At 44.0% G+C, this 19,661-nt stretch overlaps 1 protein-coding gene and 2 gene segments (V, D, J or C); 2 read left to right on the top strand and 1 right to left on the bottom strand.

Moving 5' to 3' along the window:
- The first annotated feature begins 267 nt into the window (after nucleotides 1-267).
- LOC135965249 (immunoglobulin lambda variable 5-45-like) lies at nucleotides 268-1,653 on the top strand. The segment is given in 2 exon segments: nucleotides 268-340; nucleotides 464-1,653. Coding segments are annotated over 2 exon segments (435 nt in total).
- Nucleotides 1,654-3,845: 2,192 nt separating this feature from the next.
- The window catches only part of ZNF280B (zinc finger protein 280B), a 140,833-nt gene continuing 125,017 nt past the window's right edge, over nucleotides 3,846-19,661 (bottom strand). Inside the window, exon 4 of the transcript XR_012418963.1 lies at nucleotides 3,846-4,043. The gene's annotated coding sequence lies outside the window, so the exon portion shown is untranslated. The remainder of the gene's footprint in view (nucleotides 4,044-19,661) is intronic.
- On the top strand, nucleotides 4,773-5,478 carry LOC135964395 (immunoglobulin lambda variable 1-36-like). The segment is given in 2 exon segments: nucleotides 4,773-4,901; nucleotides 5,018-5,478. Coding segments are annotated over 2 exon segments (585 nt in total).

Below are 19,661 nucleotides of genomic sequence, written 5' to 3'. Positions count from 1 at the left end.
GATGGGGACTTAGCATCTATGTCCTCCCATGGTGTGGCAGAGTCTCCTGAGCAGGAACGTGTTGATGGTTTCAGTAGGTGTTTTCTTCTAGAGCCCTCCCAAGGGGAAAAGCAAAACGTCCTCCTGCTCAGTCTGCAGAGTGAGCTGAGCTGCATCCCCAGGGCTCAGGGAGGGGCTGGGCAGTCCCTGGGTGGAAACACATTTGCATGAGCAGCCCCTCCTCTGCAGAGGGTGGGAAGAAAAGGAGGCCTGGGGCAGCCCAGCCCCACTGTGGGGAAAGAGGCTGTGTCCACCATGGCCTGGACTCCTCTCCTCCTCCTGCTCCTCTCTCACTGCACAGGTACGAAAAGACCGCAGAGACAAGGGCCAGCACCGCAGCCTGATTGTGACTCTTCTGGCAAAGATCCCTGATCAACTTGACCCTGGTTTCTGCCTTAGCACCCGATAATGTCTGTGTTTGCAGGTTCCCTCTCCCAGCCTATGCTGACTCAGCCGGCCTCCCTCTCAGCATCTCCTGGAGCATCAGCCAGTCTCACATGCACCTTCAGCGGTGGCATCAATGTTGCTGGCTACCACATATTCTGGTACCAGCAGAAGCCAGGGAGTTCTCCCCGGTATCTTCTGAGGTACAAATCAGACTCAGATAAGGGCCAGGGCTCTGGAGTCCCCAGCCGCTTCTCTGGATCCAAAGATGCTTCAGCGAACACAGGGATTTTACGCATCTCTGGGCTCCAGTCTGAGGATGAGGCTGACTATTACTGTGCCATTGGGCACAGCAGCGGTCCTCACAGTGACACACACAGATGGGGAAGTGGGACAAAATCTCACCCTGCTCTGGGTCTTGCTCTGTAACAATTTTTAAATTTTAAAATAACTGGCCTAGGCACAAACTACATTTGGATGTACTTTCTAGTTGTCAAAGGCTCTTCTGTCAATTTCCCATCCATTTTTCTGATGTCTCAGTAAAACAAAAACAGATCAAAAGGAAACCACCTGATGACCCTGAAGTGTTGGCTGCGTGTCCATGTGTGCTGACATCAGTACCTGTGGAGCTGGACTTTTTTCTTGAAAGAAGCAAAATGAAGCTTTCCAAGCTCACAGCATGGTCAGAGCCTGGGGACATGGTAGCAGGTGAACAGTCCCCTGCAGCATGGACTCTGCTCTTCCAGTGTACAAGCAGAGACCTCCCCTTCCATCCCCAGTAGTCTGTTCTCAGGGCTGTCTGAGGCTCACTGTGTCCCAGGAACAAGGCCCTCAAATATGAAATGCTGCCTGAGGACACAGGTCAGGGAGGAATTCCAGATACAGAGCTGACCTGGCTCAGTCCTGGGCACCTGCATTTCAGTGGAAATGCCAGGAGATGGGGTTAGGTCTGAGGGTAACTGCAGACCTGGGGCCAGTAAAGTTCTGTGTCGGACGTGAGAGAGTCAAGGGGAGGCTCCGCCATGGCTGAGACGAGGCTGAGGCTGCTCCTTGGCCATGGGGGAAGTATTTCCCAAGGATGTGACTTTCCTGCAGCTCATCCCACTCAGGACCATGGCGACTGCTGAGGGTGGGTTTCCTGATCGCTCAGGGCCTGACTGTGTTCTCTTCTCCTCTCTTACTCCATTGGAGCTTCTCGCTGAGTCAGGGTCTAGTGGTGAGTCTGTGGAATATCTGGGTACAGAAACCGCCCAATCTTTGCTTCAAGTGACTCCTCCCTGGAAAATTCTTGAGGAGCCCCCACCTCAAAGTCACCTTTTTCTCCACAGGGAGCAGCAAAAACAATGGGCATTCCTATGGAAATGGCTACGGAGGCCTCCCAGAGACAGTCCCTAAGTTTATGACCTAGGACAGCAGTGATGGTCCCTCAGGGGTCCCAGCCTGATTCTCCTGCTCTGGGTTTATTCCCATAGCCTCCTAGACCACCTCTGGGCTCCAGCCTGAGGACCCGTCTGGTTATCAGTGTCACACAGCTGCACCCTGACTCCATGTTGCCAAAGGTTACTGTTCCACAGGGAAATGAGAGAAGATCCGCCCCACTCATCCTCTCTGCCCGTCCCTCCTTTATCCCTGCCTGTGACCAACGCCAGTTCATGCCAAGGCTTCTGCTGTCACTTGTGTTACTGAAACAGACCAGAAAGTTCAGTAAAAAAAATTCCTTTTCTTACTGGTCTCCGAGTGCAAACAGAATCAAATTGTTTCTAGAAACAAAAGGAGCTACCCACACATGGTGGGTGTGGATGAGGTAGGGACAAGAAAAAATCCAGCCTGTGTGACTCAGAGGCCCAGGAGCCCTTAGATTGGTCCCACAGGTGTCCCCTCCTCTTGGTGAAGGTATGCTGACCATTTCCTGAGCTCAGAAACTGGGAGAAATGACGAGAATGAAGAGTCCAGCCTGTGGGACCCACAGATGTGAGAGAGGAAGTCTGATGCTTAAGAAAACGTGGGCTCAGCATTCTGAAAGTTCTGGATCTGGCTTGGCCTAGAGCTGGTGTAGAAGAGAAGCAAGAGAGATGCTCAGTCTTGGGTGGCCCAGGCCCAGCGGTCCTGTCAAAGGGCTGAGCTCTCTGCAACATGGATATCCTGCAGAGATATCCTCGGGGAGGCTGTGATCCCAGAGTGATGCAAAAATGCTAATGGAAGTGAGCAGGGGATGGTTTATGGGGGGATGAGGAGACGGGTGTGGGGTCAGATGTGATAAGGAGGGTGCAGCCTAAAGAGGAGACTGTACATTGCAACTCATGGGAGGAGGCAGCCCGGGGCCTACTGCGGTGATAAAAGGAAGACCTGGAAGGACCTGGGCCCTAAAGACACATGGGGATTGAGGTTTTGGTCTGCCTCTGAGGGTCCCTGAGGAGGATCACATAAAAAATCCATGGTCACTGTCCTCTGTCCAGGGCTCACTGTCCCAGCTGGTCCCTCCTGGATTCTCTGGGTGTCCAGGTTCCTTAGCTGTGGACCTGTTCTTCTCTCTGTCCTCAGCCTAAGAGCTGATGGGGCATCCACCAGGAAGCGCATCCATGGGCAGGGAGGGGGCCATGGGCAGCCTTGTCCTGTATGTGAGACACTGCTCAGCCTCAGTGACCCCCTGTTCATTAAAGTGGGAGGAAAGGAAAACAAAATTCACTGTGGACATCTATGCATCACCAAAGAGACAGCAATGAGAAGGAAACAGGAAGCGAAGCCCAGATCTAATAGTTTGTTGCTATTTGGAAATAAATAAAACTTAATATGCCTGATGTGTTATGTAAATGCAATAAACATTTTTTTAAAACTATAAAAATTATGTAAAGGAACATGGCTTACACTAAAAGGAACATTTAAAGTAATGACACGCTTGAAATGCAATCCCAAAACAAAGCATACATTATATTTCAGTTCCATATATGGACTGGTTTTATTTAAATGTCTGTAATAAATCTCACTATTCCATTTTTAAATGGAGCATTTAAAATCTCATTCTACTGCAACTGCCTGGTGATACATTCACCAGTGGAAATATCAGCATAACCATCCAGCTGTTTTCCTCCATCCCCATAAAATTCCCCAAACAAATATTTGTTAAGAGTCCAGGGTGTATCATGCTAGAAATCACGCAGTCATAGACATAACCTGTTTCATTTTTCATTTTGATCAACAGAATTACGTTTTTTTCTTAAGCTGGTTGTTTTTAGCTTATTAGATTCTAGATGTCATTACAGATCAAAGATAAATAATGTCTATCATCTTTAAGCCCCCCCCCCGCCCCCGCCCCCCCCCCGGCCCTGCAACACTCACTACTAAATGTGAACCATAATTTTTCCCTGAAAATCCTGGCTGAGGTGCTCGATGCTAAGAGCTACCGTGTGTCAGGCTCACCTGAGGACAGACTCTGATCAAACCAAGTTGAAGTTTTAATTCCTCCCATCTTCAAAGACTGAGCATCTTTGCACTTTTTGCTCATAAGTGAAACACTCCAGAGTCATTTGTCAGGATCCGCTGCAGATGGGTATTCAGTGCTGGAGGACAGACTCCTAGGCAAGATCCCTGGTCACAGTATCCAAATGACTATGACTGCAAATCTGGGGAAGTAGAGAGAGAACAAAGATTGACCAGAAAAACCCTCTGGGAATTCCTCCCCAGGGCATCCTTGAGGAAAGAGCTCCCTCTCACCTCAGCGCTGCAGGATCCACAGAGGAAGTGGAGCTTTGGCCACCAGGAAGGAGCCATATGAGAGGAGAGGACCCGGTGTCCCACACAGGTGGGGAAGTGAGTTCATGGGGCTGGTCCCTGCTCTGGGCTTGATCCTGACATAGGACTTTATGTAGACACCACCTGAGTCCTCTACAATGTACAGCCAAAGAGCCATGGACAGATTCACTCCTGAGGAGTCTGAAGACTCCTCAGTAGAGTGTGAAGCCCGCCCTGAAGTCACAGGGAGGAGACACAGACACCACTTGGCCTGGCTTGGACCTGAGAGAGGGGGCAGTGGACAGAATGGGGGGAGGAAGCCGTGTATCTGAGAAGCTCTGGTCACCTGATCAGAGAAAGCTTTTCCTTGGTCTGGGCACCAGGGGGCACAGGGGGATCATTCCTGAGAAGACTGGGGGTGATCAGAGCAGAACCAGCCACCTGCCCTGCCTGGTGTCCTCTGCTCAGGGCTCACAGCTCCGTCCTCCCCACCCCCTAGGACCACAAAGCTCCACCCCTGCCATCCCCTGACATCCTCAAGCGAGGAGCCTGGCCCAGGGCTCAGGGCGGGGTCACAAAGCTGGGGGTTCTGATTTGCATGGATGGACTCTCCCCCTCTCAGAGTATGAAGAGAGGGAGAGATTTGGGTGAAGCGCAGCTTCAGCTGTGGGTACAGAAGGCAGGACTCAGGACAATCTCCAGCATGGCCTGGTTCCCTCTCGTCCTCACCCTCCTCACTCACTGTGCAGGTGACAGGATTTGGGGCCAGGAGAGGGGCCCTGGGAAGCCCATAGGACCCTGCTTTCTCTTCTTGTCTCCTTTTGTCTCTTGTCAATCACCATGTCTGTGTCTCTCTGACTTCCAGGGTCCTGGGCCCAGTCTGTGCTGACTCAGCCTCCCTCAGCGTCTGAGGCCGCCAGGAAGAGTGTCACCATCTCCTGTTCTGGAAGCAGCTCCAACATCGGAAGTAATAGTGTATCCTGGTACCAGCAGCTCCCAGAAACGGCTCCCAAACTCCTCATCTATTATAATGATCGGCGAGCCTCAGGTGTCTCTGACCGATTCTCTGGCTCCAAGTCTGGCACGTCAGCCTCCCTGGCCATCAGTGGGCTCCAGACCGAGGATAAGGCTGATTATTACTGCGCAGCATGGGATGATAGCCTGAGCGATCCCACAGTGCTCCAGGGCCAGGGGGAAGTGAGACAAGAACCCCCTTCCTCCTCTGCCCGAAGGGTGAGCCCTGGCACCTGCTGCTCAGGCCTGGCCTGCGGCTTCTGCTGCTGTAGCTTCCCCCATGGATCCAGGGGCATCCAGGGCTCTGCCTGAGAATGGAGGCTCCTCCTCCCCTTTAGTCCTCAGAGTCAGGAACAGGGTGTCCAGAAAACAGAAAGTTCTGTTCCCTGCAGCTTGGGACACAGGGTGTCTGCACTGAAGTCCTGGGCTGAGGTGGCAGGTCCAGCTGTGTCATCACAGACCCACCTCTGATGGGGAACCTGTGTCTCCGTCATCCTCCTTTTCCCATTTCCAGGAGTTTCCAGAGTGCTGCCTTCCTCCTCCTGTTCCTCAGTTTGAATCCCTGTGCTTCCTTTCTCTCAAGCCTATTCTTTTTTTAATAAAACTCCTTTCATGTAAGAATAATGCACATATAACAAACCACCCATATTTACAATAGGGAATTAGACAAATTTTGGCATTTCTCTGGATCCTTGAAAACATCACCAGCACCGGGAGCTATACAACCTGTGACCAACCCCAGCAGCTCCTCATGACCCTTGTCACCTCACTTCCTCCCCCAACACCCTCCTTGGAAGTTGCAGATCTGCCTCTGTCACTACTGTTTGGTTTCCATTTTCTGGAATGTATCAGTGTTATCAAACGTTATCCTCCCATTTGTTCAGGCTTATTTCACTCTGCACACTTCTTTTGAGATTCTCACTGTTGTTGCTGAATTGTACCCATCCCATAGAGGGCTCATTACTATCTTTGAGGATCCTTAGGCCATTTTTTTCTGATTTTATTTTTGTATTTATTTTCAAGTTTCAATGTATTGTGCATCAAAATCAAACTTTAGGGGCAATGTTCATCTAAGGTGACAGGAGATTCTATGATGGCTTATCGGGATTCTTGCTTCTTCATCTCTTGCCTCTGATTCTCTCTATAGTGGAAGAGGTTCTCATCTTTCATTTATTTATATATTTATTTATTTACTTATTTATTTGGGTTTTTAAGGGTTTTAGTGATTTTTCTCTTTTTGATTATTTTTCAATTTTTTTATCTTAATAGGTTTTTGGGGAACAAGTGTTGTTTTGTTACATAAATAAGTTCTTTAGTGGTGATTTGTGAGATTTTGGTGCACTCATCACCCAAGCAGTGTACACTGTACCCAATGTGTAGTCTTTTATCCCTCTCCCCCCTCCTACCCTTTCTCCTCAGTCCCCAAAGTTCATTGTAGCATCGTTACACCTTTGTGTTCTCATAGCTTATCTCCCACTTATGAATGAGAACATACCATGTTTTGTTTTCCATTCCTGAGTTACTGCACTTAGAATAACAGCATCCAGTTCCATCCAGGTCGCTGTGAATGCCATTATTTTGTTCCTTTTATGGCTGGGAGTAATATTCCCTGGTATGTGGATGTATACATCACATTTGCTTTATCCACCTGTTGATTTATGGGTATTTGGGCTGGTTCCATGTTTTTACAATTGCAAATTGTGCTGCTATAAACATACGTGTGCAAGTATCTTTTTTGTGTAATGACTTCTTTTTCTCTGGTTACATACCTAGTCGTGAGATTGCTAGATCGAAGGGTACATCTATTTTTATTTCCGTAAGGAATCTCCACACTGTTTTCCATAGTGATTGTACTAGTTTACCTTCCCACCACCAGTGTAAAAGTGTTTTGTTTTCACCACATCCATGCCAACATCTATTATTTTTTGATTTCTTAATTATGGCCATTTTGTGGTAGTAATGTGGTATCACATTGTGGTTTTGATTTGCATTTCCCTGATTATTAGTGATGTTGAACATTTTTCTATATGTCTCTTGTCCATTTGTATACCCTCTTTTGAAAATTGTTTATTCACGCCTTTAGCCCATCTTTTGATGGGATGTTTATTTTTTCTTCATAATTAGTTTGAGTTCTTTGTAGACTCTAGACATTAGTCTTTTGTGGATGCATAGATTGTGAATATTTTCTTCCACTCTGTGGGTTTTCTGTTAACTTTGCTGATTCTTTTGTTGTGCAGAAGCTTTTTAGTTTAATTAAGTCCCATCTATTTATTTTAGTTCTTGTTGCATTTGCTTTTGGGTTCTTGGTCATGAAGTATTTGTCTAAAGTAATGTCTAGAAGGGATTTTTTAATGTTATCTTCTAGAATTTTTACAGTTTCAGGCCTTAAATTTAAGTCTTTGATTCATCTTGGGCTGATCTTTGTATAAGATGAGAAATGAGGAGCCAGTTTCATTCCTTTACGTTTGGCTTGCCAGTTATCCCAGCACCATTTGTTGAAAAGGATGTCATTTTTCAACTTTATGTTTTTGTTTGCTTTGTCAATGATCAGTTGGTTGTAAGTATTTGGCTTCATTTCTGGATTCTCTATTCTGTTCCATTGGTCTATGTGCCCATTTTTGTACCAGTACCAAGCAGATTTAGTGACTATGGAGTCAAACTTTACTAGAGTATAGTTTGAAGTTGGGTGAATGTGATGCCTCCAGATTTGTTCCTTTTGCTTAGTCTTGCTTTGGCTATGCAGGTCTTTTTTGGTTTCATATGAATTTTAGGATTGCTTTTTCCAGTTCTGTAATGAATGACAGTGATATATTGATAGGAATTGCATTGAATTTGTCGATTGCTTTTGGCAGCATGATCATTTTCAACATATTGATTCTACCCATTCATAAGCAGGGGATGTGTCGTCTATGATTTTTTTCAGCAGTGTTTTATAGTTTTCCTTGTAGAGATCTTTCACCCCCTTGGTTAGGTAGATTCCTAAGTATATTTTTTGCAGCTATTTGTAAAAGGAGTTGAGTTATTGATTTGATTATCAGCTTGTTCACTGTTATTGTATAACAGAGCTACTGATTTGTGTGCCTTACTTCTGTATCCCGAAACTTTGCTGTATTTATTTACCAGTTCTAGGAGCTTTTTGAATGAGTCTTTAAGGTTTTCTAGGTATATGATCACATTATCTGCCAGCAGCAACAGTTTCACTTCCTCTTTACCAATTTGGATGTCCCCGATTTCTTTCTCTTGTCTGATTGCTCTGGCTAAGACTTCCAGTGCTATGTTGAATAGAAGTGGTGAAAGTGGGCATTCTTGTCTGTTCCATTTCTCAGGGCAATTGTTTTCAACTTTTTTCCTTTCAGTATAATGTTGACTATGGGTTTGAAATAGTGGGATTTTCTTACCATAAGAGATGTCTCTGCTATGTCAATTTTGCCAAGGGTTTTAATCATGAAGCGATGCTGAATTTTGTCAAGTGCTTTTCCTGCATCTATTGAGATAATAATGTGATTTTTGTTTTTAATTTTCTTTATGTGGTATATCACATTTATTGACTTGTGTATGTTAAACCATCTCTGCATCCCTGGTATGCGACCCACTTGAACATGGTGGACTATGTTTTTGATAGCTGTTGGATTTGGTTAGCTAGTATTTTGTTTAGGATTTTCGCATCTATGTTCATCAAGGATATTGTTCTATAGTTTTCTTGTTTTGTTATGTCCTTCCCTCATTTTGGTATTAGGGTGACACGGGCTTCAAAGAATAATTTTTTTGTTTGTTTTTTTATATCTGTCACATCTTTTTCAAAGACTAATTTAAGAAGGATTTCCTCTTTCTCCTTCCTGTGGATTAGTGCATTTGTCAGGGTTTTCTTTATTTTTTTTATTTTTTTATTTTTTTGAGATGGAGTCTCACTCTGTCGCCCAGGTGGAGTGCAGTGGCATGATCTCTGCTCACTGCAAGCTCTGCCTCCTGGGTTCATGCCATTCTCCTGTCTCAGTCTTCCGAGTAGCTGGGACTACAGACATCCGCCGCCATGCCTGGCTAATTTTTTTGTATTTTTAGTACAGACAGGGTTTCACTGTGTTAGCCAGGATGGTCTCGATCTCCTGACCTCCTGATCCACCTGCCTCTGCCTCCCAAAGTGATGGGATTACAGGCGTTAGCCACCACGCCTGACCTAATCAGGGTTTTCTAGATGGACAGAACTAATGGAATATATGTATATATACACACACACAGACACACATATATATATAGCATAATCACAACGTCCCACAATAGGCCATCTGCAGGCTGAGGAACAAGGAGAGCCAGGCCGAGTTCCAAAACTAAAGAATTTGGAGTTCCACATTCAAGGGCAGGAAGCATCCAGCATGGGAGAAAGATGTAGACTGGGAGGCTAGGCCTGTGTCTCTTTTCATATTTTTCTGCCTGCTTATGTTCTAGCCATGCTGGCAGCTGATTAGATTGTGCCCACCTAGATTAAGGGTGGGTCTGGCTTTCCCATCCACTGAGTCAAAGGTTAATCTCCTTTGGCTACACCCTCACAGACACACCCAGGAGGGTGTGTCTTTTTTATCCTTCAGTCCAATCAAGTTGACACTCAGTATTACTCATCACAAGTCCACCCCTTGTCAACCTCAACCCAAATATATCTTCGGAGTTCATACATAATTTTCAAATAAAGACAATAATAATGTCATAATTACACCTAACATAATACAACTATCCTTTGTACAACCAGAAACACATCAATCCCCAACCCAAATACTGTTACATAAAGTTAACAATACTTAAATGCTGATGTGAAGACAATATGTCATATGATAAAGGAGAAAGGAGATAAAATGAAGACATTTTCTCAGAACAAGTGTATACAAGCACAAATGTGTTTTTAACAAAAGAAGGAGGAAATACTCATGACAATTACACTCCTCGTTTCTGCAGCTGACCATAGCTGGTACTGATGATTACTTTCTTCTACTACACATTCTGTATTCCCTTTGCCTTCAGCAAGCACCTCAGCAGGTCATGGGTTTTTTTTTCCAGGTGGAGTGACCCAAATCTTCATTCCTGAAGGATCTGGTTCATTTGTAATCCTGCCTGGATTGGGCTGTTGTAGTTTTCCATTGTCCTTAAAAGGGCATGGCAATACTAAGAAACGCCCTAATGACCCTCCTGTATTCCATGCATACTCCTCCTTACCTCCATTATGGAGTAGTAAACTGATTTCATCTTGATAGTCTGTGGCAAACACCCCAGCCAACACTGTAACTCCTTCTTAGCCTGTTGACTTAAAGGTAGGAGGAGCCCAAAGTGTCCAGGTGACAATCTTAACTTCCAGTTTAATGGAATCATTGATGTGTCTCCAGGTGGCAGTGTTCCTTCCTCTGGAACTAAATCCTCTAAACCAGCAGAACATAATGTTGCAGGAATAGGAAGTAAAAATTTTGCTAGTGAACTAGGTGATGGTGGGTTGTGCCACTTCCACTTCCACCCCTTGATTCCTGGACCCATGGATCCTGGCTATGGGAGGAACAGTACCATATATCAGATGCTGACTCACAGAATACACACCTTCCGGAGAACTTAGCCCCAGTCTTGCAAAGTATTGTCACCTAGTTGGCATTGTAATTGTGACTTCAAAAACCATTCCTCTGTTCTATCAATCCAGCTGCTTCAGGATGATGGTGAACATGGTAGGACCAGTGAATTTTATGAGCATGAGCCCACTGTTGCACTTCTTTAGTAATAAAGAGAGTGCCCTGGTGAGAATAATGCTGTGTGGAATACCATGACGGTGAATAAGACATTCCATGAGTCCATGGATGGTAGTCTTATAGGCAAACCCATATCTGGAATAAGTGTCTATTTCAGTGAGGACAAACCTATGTGCTTTTGATAATGGAAGATTTCCAATATAATCAACCTTCTACCAGGTAGCTGGCTGATCACCCTAAGGAAGGGTGCCATATCAAGGGCTCAGTGTTGGTCTCTGCTGCTGGCAAATTGGGCACTCAGCATTGGCCATAGCTAGGTCACCCTTGGTGAGTGGAAGTCCACGTTGATATGCCCATGTGTAACCTCCATTCCTGCCATCATAGCCACTTCGTTCATGAGCCCGTTGGGCAATGACAGGGGTGGCTGGGGAAAGAGGCTGCCTGGCGTTCACAGACCGGGTTATCCTATCCACTTGATTATTAAAATCCTCCTCTGCTGAGGTCACCCGTTGGTGAGCACTCACATGGGATACAAATACCTTCACAGTTTTTGACCACTCGGAGAGGTCCATCCACATATCTCTTTCCCAAATTTCTTTGTAATCAATTTTCCAATCATGCTTCTTCCAAGTCCCTGATCATCCAGCCAAACCATTGGCTGCAGCCTATGAATTAGTATATAATCACATATCTTGTCATTTCTCCTTCCATGCAAAGTGCACAACCGGGTGCCATGCTTGAAGTTCTGCCTGCTGGAAAGATATTCCTTCATCGCTGTACTTCAGGGACGTGCTAGAAAGAACCTGTAGTGCTGCAGCTGTCCACTTTCAGGTGGTGCCTGCGTATCGTGCAGAACCATCTGTGAACTAGCCCTAGTCTTTTCTTCTTTTGTCAATTGATCATAGGGAACGCCACACGAGGCCATCGGTGCAGGCTGGGGGAGAGAGGGCAGGGTGGCAAGAGTGGAGGCCATGGATATTTGAGCCACTTCCTCATGTAACTTACTTGTGCCTTCAAGACCTGCTCGAGCCCGATCACGTGTATACCACTTCCATTTTATGATGAAATGTTGCTGTGCATGACCCAATTTATGGCTAAATGGGTCAGAAATAACCCAGTTCATGACAGGCAGTTCAGGTCACATGGTGACTTTATGACGCATAGCCAAACATTCAGTTTCCACCAAAGCCCAGTAACAGGCCAAGAGCTGTCTCTCAAAAGGAGACTAGTTATCTGCAGAAGATGGCAGGACCTTGCTCCAAAACCCTAGAGGCCTCCACTGTGATTCACCTATAGGGGCCTGCAAAGGTCCAAACAGCATTCTATCTGCCACTGACACCTCAAGCACCATTGGATCTTCTGGGTAATATAGTTCAAGAGGCAGAGCAGCTTGCACAGCAGCCTGGACCTGTTGCAAAGCCTTCTCCTGTTCTGGACCCCACTCAAAACTGGCAGCCTTTTGGGTCACTCGATAAATGGGCCAGGGTAACAAACTCAAATGAGGAATGTGTTGCCTCCAAAATCCAAATAGGCCCACTAAGCATTGTGCCTCTTTCTTGGATGTAGGAGGGGCTAAATGCAGCAACTTATCTTTCACCTCAGAAGGAATATCTCTACAGACGCCCTCACCACTGGACCCCTAGAAATTATAATGAGGTAGAAGATCCCGGAATTTTAGTTGGATTTATTTCCCATCCTCTGACATGCAAATGTCTCACCAATAAGTGCAGTGTTTGCTACTTCTTGCTCGCTGGATCCAATCAGTATAATGTCATCAATGTAATGGACCAGTGTGATATCTTGCAAGACCAAAAAGCGATCCAAGTCTCTCCGAATAAGATTATGACACAAAGCTGGTGAGTTGATAAACCCCTGAGGTAGGACAGTAAAGGTATATTGCTGGCCTTGCCAGCTCAAGGCAAATTGCTTCTGGTGGGTCTTATGGACAGGAATGGAGAAAAAAGCATTTGCCAAGTCAATGACCACCAGCATACCACGTACCAGAAGATGTGTTAATTTGCTCAAGCAATGAAACCACCTCTGGTGCAGCAACTGCAATTGCAGTCACTACTTGGTTAAGCTTCTGATAATCCACTGTCATTATCCAAGATCTTTCTGTCTTCTGCAGTGGCAAAATGGGAGAGTTGAATGGGGACGTGGTGGAAATCACCACCCACCCCTGCGTCTTTCAAATCCTTAATGGTGGCACTTATCTCCACAGTCCCTGCATGGATGCAATATTGGTGTTTTTTTTGTTTTGTTTTGTTTTTCAGATTGAGTTTCGCTCTTGCTGCTCAGGCTGGAGTGCTCAGGCTGGAGCACAATCTTGGCTCACTGAAACCTCTGCTTCCTGTGTTCAAGCAAATCTCCTGCCTCAGCCTCCCAAGTAGCTGAGATTACAGGCATTCACCACCACATCCAGCTAATTTTTTATGTTTAGTAGAGACAAGGTTTCACCATGTTGGTCAGGCTGTTCTCGAACTCCTGACCTCAGGTGATCCACCTTCCTCATCCTCCCAAAGTGCTGAAATTACAGGTTTGTGCCACTGCACCAGCCCAATATTGTTTTTTGTAGATAGAGACAGAGCTCTAATGGTTTTCATTTGACTTTTCCCACCATAATAGCCCTCACCCTACCAGTCAGGGAGCCAATGTAGGGGTTCTGCCAGCTGCTAAGTATGTCTATGCCAATTATGCATTCTGGTACTGAGAAAATGACCACAGGATAAGTCTGGGGACCCACTGGACCCATTGTAAGTCAGACATGAGCTAAAACATCATTCATTACCTGAGCTCCATAAGTCTTTACATTAACTGGAGAAACACAAGGATAACGTTTTGGGTCCCCTGGAATGAACTTCAGCTCAGAGCCAGTGTCCAGTAGTCCCCGAAATGTCTGATCATTTTCTTTGCCCCAATGCAGAGTTACCCTGCTAAAAGCCCGGCAGTCTTTTTGGGGAAGGATGGGAGAAAGATTCACTGCATAAATTGTTGGTCACGTGATGGGGTCCTGCCTCAAGGAGACCTGGCCTCCCCTTTATTCAAGGGGTTCTGGGTCTGTATACTGGCTCAAGTCAGGAAACTGATTGAGGGGTCATGATTCTCTGTATTTATAATTAAAATTAGTCTTTTGTGCATTTGACCTAGAAGTTTTCTGCTTGTATAAATTAAGTAGGAATGCAGTAGGCTTTCTGTCAATTTTACTTCTAGGGACCCCATGATTAATTAGATAATGCCAGATCTCTGCACAAGTCAGACTATTCTGATTGCTGCTTTGCCTCTGCTGTTCATTACAGTACCTATACCCACTTGCCTTTGATAGTTGAGTGCCACAGTTTGGCTCCTGCCACCTTGGATCCAGTTATTTCCATTGTATTTAAATTTTGTAGTTGAGTGACTGTTGTTCCCACTATTAGCTATGACATCTACAGAAGGGCTATCTATTACAAGTCTCTTCAAAAATGCAGGTGCTGCTCTCACAAATCTATTTTGCAAGGCATTGGTCAAGGGTATATCTTCTGGACCCTTCCAGCTGAGATGAGTAGGTCTAAAGTGACTAACCCACTTCACCATGCCAATCTTCCTATGCCTTTGGATCCCTTTCTCTACATTAAGCCAAGGGAGATCAGGAATTTTCAGCTCACTCACAGTGGGCCATCTTTTAATACATATTTCAGCTAACCAAATAAATAAAGTATTAGAGCCTTTTTAACTCCCTGAGCTGCAACATTAAATGCAGAGTCCCTCCTTATTGGGCCCAAATCAACAAATTCAGCCTCATCCATCTCTGTGTTCCTTCCACCATTAACCCATACCCTTAATATTCATTCACATGTCTGTTTCGAGATTTCTGTTTATATAAATTAGAAAAGTCAAGCAGATCTATTTTAGTGTAGCTCACTTCCTCATGGGTCACACTACCCACCTAATCTTTAGGGACCAACTGGGACTTTAGTTATAGGTCTAGAAGAAAACAGGCGTCGTGCGGGTGGCTCCTGAGGAGAGCCAACATTATTTTGCTTGGAAACTGCCTCAGGGAACAGGGGACATCAATGTTGCCTCAATTTCTGGTGGCTTCCCCTTTACCAAACTGGGCTCCCCACTCTGATGACTATCGGAGAATCTCCCTCAGTGAGACCGAGATCCCAGGACTTTGCTAAAAATAGCAGCATAGACCAGACAGGTATGTCATGGTACTGGAATTCTGTGCAGAGCAATAAATACAAATGCAGCTTAAGAGAGGCCCTCACAGTCATATCTTTGGTGAAGAAGAAAATAGACAAAGGCAGGGAGAAACTGAAGGACTCAGTAAGTCTGGAACTGGGGTGGGACTGGGGCAACACTGGGTGCTATAGGCTTGTCCTTGAGGGGCTGCAGATAATGACAGCTGGGAAGCCATCCTGCTGTGACCCTGTATCATCTGTTCACTGCTTACTGGGCTCAGCAGTTGTTTTCTCACAGGGAACCAGATTCAGCCAACCTGGCCTTCTCCACCCCACCTGGGAAATGTATTCTGGTGACTGTCTGGAGTAAGGTTCTATGAAGGGACTAGGAGACAAGAAGAGGGAGACATGCTGATTTGCATAAAGAAAGCATTACACACTCTTGCATCTAAAACTCATTAACAGAAACTCTGAGGCCACCCATAGAAGTCTAGCTGGTCTCCTAAATTTGGGAATTATGAAGGATTCATTCCTGATCAATCTATAAGAAGAGGGGCCATCAGCTGCAGAGAGTCAGAGTGAGGGAAAAACTGGCTTCTTTGAGAGACTCATCAACACAGCCACCAACCCTGGGACAAATGGGGTCACTTGCTGTACCAGTCACCTCAAACTACTCACAGGAGCCTGAGCCTAGTCCCTTCACTTTATTGTTTCTGATTCTGGTCCATTCCTCTGTTTTCCCTGGACTCCTTGTCCATGTCTGAGTCCAGGATGGCAGGGGTAGCTCCATCCCAGCCAACATCTACAGAGACGTCTACATCTACAGCTACTATGGCTTGAAGCAGAGTCCACAGTTGTACCCATGAGGGCCTCTTCAGCTCCCCCACCCCCTCACATGGGTGACCTCTACTGTGGGTCTAGTTGAGTGGCCCCTGGCCCCTGGCCCCTGGAGGTATTTATTCCTCTCTAACCCCAGGCATATAGTGGAGCAGGTATGGTTAGGTATAGAGCAGAGTGGCTCTTCCAGATGTAATGCAGTAAGATCCTTGCTACAGAAAATCATTTCACAAAACTCCATGCCCTTCCATGGTAAAAACATCAAAGGAACTATGAATAGAAGGAAACTACCTCAACATAGTAAAGACCATCTATGAAAATCCCACAGTTAACATCATACGCAATCTGAAAGACCAAAGAGGTTTTCGTAATATCAGGAACAAAGCAATAATGCACATTTTCACCACTATTAAAAACAGTATTGGAATGGCTAGCCTGAGTAATTAGGCAAGAAAAAGAAATAAACAGAATAAAAATTAGAAATAAAAAATAAAATCTCTGTTTTCAGATGACATAATATCATATGTAAAATGCCCTTAAAAGTCCCACAAAAAATATTATTAGAAAGGTTAAACGTATTCAGTAATGTTTTACAATACAAAATCACCATGTAAAAACATCTCATGGCTGGGCATGGTGACTCATGCCTGAATTCCCAGCACTTTGAGAGGTTGAGGTGGGAGGATTTCTTGGGTTCAAGAGTTCAAGAACAGCCTGGGAAACAAAGTAAGATCCTGTCTCTAAGAAAGTGAGAGGCAGGGAAAAGAGAGACAGAAGAAAGGAAGAAAGGAAGAAAGGAAGGAAGGAAGGAAGGAAGGAAGGAAGGAAGGAAGGAAGGAAGGAAGGAAGGAAGGAAGGAAGAAAGAAAGGAAGAAAGAAAGAAAGAAAGAAAGAAAGAAAGAAAGAAAGAAAGAAAGAAAGAAAGAAAGAAAGAGAGAAACAGAGAAAGAGACAGAGAGAGTGAGAAAGAAAGAAAGAAAGAAAGAAAAAGAAAGAAAAAGAAAGAAAGAAAAGAAAAGAAAGAAAGAAGAAGGACGGAAGGAAGGAAGGAAAGAAGCAAGGAAGGAGGGAGGGAAGGAAGGAAGGAAGGAAAGAAGGAAGGAAGGAAAAGAAAGAAAGAGAGAGAAAGAAAGAAAGGAAGAAAGGAAGGAAGAAAGAAAGAAAGAAAGAAAGAAAGGAAGAAAGAAAGAAAGAAAGAAAGAGAGAGAGAAAGAATCTCTTATATTTCTATACTTAAGCAAACAGGAAACAACTCAAAATGAAATTAAGAAAACAAATCAAATTACAACATCACTCTAAAGAGTAAAATAAGGCTGGGCACAGTGGCTCATGCCTGTAATCCCAGCATTTTGGGAGGTTGATATGGGAGTATCATCTGAGATTAGAAGTTCAAGAGTAGCCTGGCCAATATGGGAGTATCATCTGAGATTAGAAGTTCAAGAGTAGCCTGTCTCTACTAAAAAATAAATAAATACATAAATAAAATTTAAAATTAGCTAGATGTGGTGGCAAATGTCTGTAATCCCACCTGCTCATGAGTCTGAGGCATAGGAATCACTTGAGCCTGGTAGGCAGAGGTTGCAATGAGCCAAGATCCTGCCACTGTACTCCAGCCTGGATAACAGAGTGAGACACTGTCTCAAATAAACAAATAAATAAAAATAAAAGCTTAAAATACTTAAGAATAAAATCGGTCAGCGGGGTGGCTCGCGCCTGTAATCCCAGCACTTTGGGAGGCTGAGGCGGGTGGATCATGAGGTCAGGAGATCCAGACCATCCTGGCCAACATGGTGAAACCCCATCTCTACTAAAAATACAAAAAATTAGCCAGGCATGGTGGCAGGCATCTGTAGTTACAGCTACTCGGGAGGCTGAGGCAAGAGAATGGCACGAACCCAGGAGGCAGAGCTTGCAGTGAACCGAGATTGTGCCGCTGCACTCCAGCCTGGGCGACAGAGTGAGACTCCATCTTAAAAATATAAATAAATAAATAAAAATAAACTGAAATAAAATAAATCAAAATGGTGAAAGACTTGTACATTGAAAACTATAAAACACTCCAAAAAGAAATTAGTACACAAATAAATGGAAATAAATCCTTTGTTCATTTATTGGAAAACTCAATATTGTTAAGCTAGCTATACAAACCAAAAGGAATCTATAGATTCATTGCATTCTCTATCAAAATTCCAAGTTAGTATGGCGATCATTAAAAAGTCAGGAAATAACAGATGCTGGAGAGGATGTGGAGAAATGGAAATGCTTTTACACTGTTGGTGGGAGTGTAAATTAGTTCAACCATTGTGGAAGACAGTGTGGGGAGTCCTCAAGGATCTAGAACCAGATATACCATTCAACCCAGCAATCCCATTACTGGGCATATACCCAAAGGATTATAAATAATCCTACTATAAAGACACATGCACACATATGTTTGTTGCAACACTAGTCACAATAGAAAAGACTTGGAACCAAATGCCCATCAATGATAAACTGGATAAAGAAAATGGGACACATGTACACCATGGAATGCTATGCAGCCATAAAAAAGGATGGGTTCATGTCCTTTGCAGGGACATGAATGAAGCTGGAAACCATCATTCTTAGCAAACTAACGCAGAGACAGAAAACCAAACACTGCATGTTCTCACTCATAAGTGGGAGTTGAACAATGAGAACACATGGACGCAGGGAGAGGAACATCACACACCAGGGCCTGTTGGGGATGGGGATTGGGGTAGGGATAGCATTAGGAGAAAAACCTAATGTAGATGATGGATTGATGGATATAGCAAACAAACATGGCACGTGTATACCTATGTAACAAATCTGCACGGTCTGCACATGTATCACAGAAATTAAAGTATATATTTATTTAAAAGTACAAGCCAAACAAACAAATAAAAAAAATAGAAAAAAATTAATCTTAAAATTTATATAGAATATCAAGAGAATCTAAATAGTCAAAATCATCTTGTAAAAGAAGAACAGTGTTGGAGGTCTCACACTTACCAATTTCAAAACATACTATAAAGCTACTCTAATCAAAACAGAGTGGTACATACAGACAGACATACTGACAAATAGAACTGAGTGGCTAGAAAAAAACTCTTAGTTATACAGTCAAATAATTTTAAACAAGGTTGTCAAGATCATTTAGTGAAAAAAGAATAGTCTTTTTCACAAATGCTGTTGAGAAAACTGGATATTCACTAGCAAACTGGAAATAGATGAAAAACCCAAATGGAAGAGCCAAAACTGTCAAAATCTTAAAAGAAAACATTAGGGAAAAGGTTCACAATATAGGGTTTGGAAATGACTTCTTAAATATGACACCAAAAGCACAGAAAAAAAATTAAAAAAGAAGAATACAGATAAATTGGATTTTATCAAATTCTAAAACTTATGTGCATCAAAGGACACTATCAACTGAGCAAACATTTGAATCATAGAATAGGAAAGATTGTTGCAAATTTTGCATCTGATAAGAGATGCAGACTGTAGAAAGAACTCCTACCACTCAAGAGTAACCACAAAAATGAAAACAATCTGAATTACATGGGCAAAAACCTTGAGTTGGTATTTAGTAGACTCCAAAGAAGATCTACAAATGGGCAATAAGCACATGAAAAGATGTTCAACATCACTAATCATTAGGCCAGTGAAAAGCAAACCACAATAATATACAACTCCACACCCATTAGGATGGCATTACCAAAATAATAGAAAATAACAATGTCTAGCAAAGATGTATAGAAATTATAACTGTTATGCATTG

The sequence above is a fragment of the Macaca fascicularis genome, chromosome 10 (assembly GCF_037993035.2).
Source record: "Macaca fascicularis isolate 582-1 chromosome 10, T2T-MFA8v1.1".
Taxonomy (NCBI): Eukaryota; Metazoa; Chordata; class Mammalia; order Primates; family Cercopithecidae; genus Macaca; species Macaca fascicularis.
This window is presented reverse-complemented; position numbering and strand designations above follow the sequence as displayed.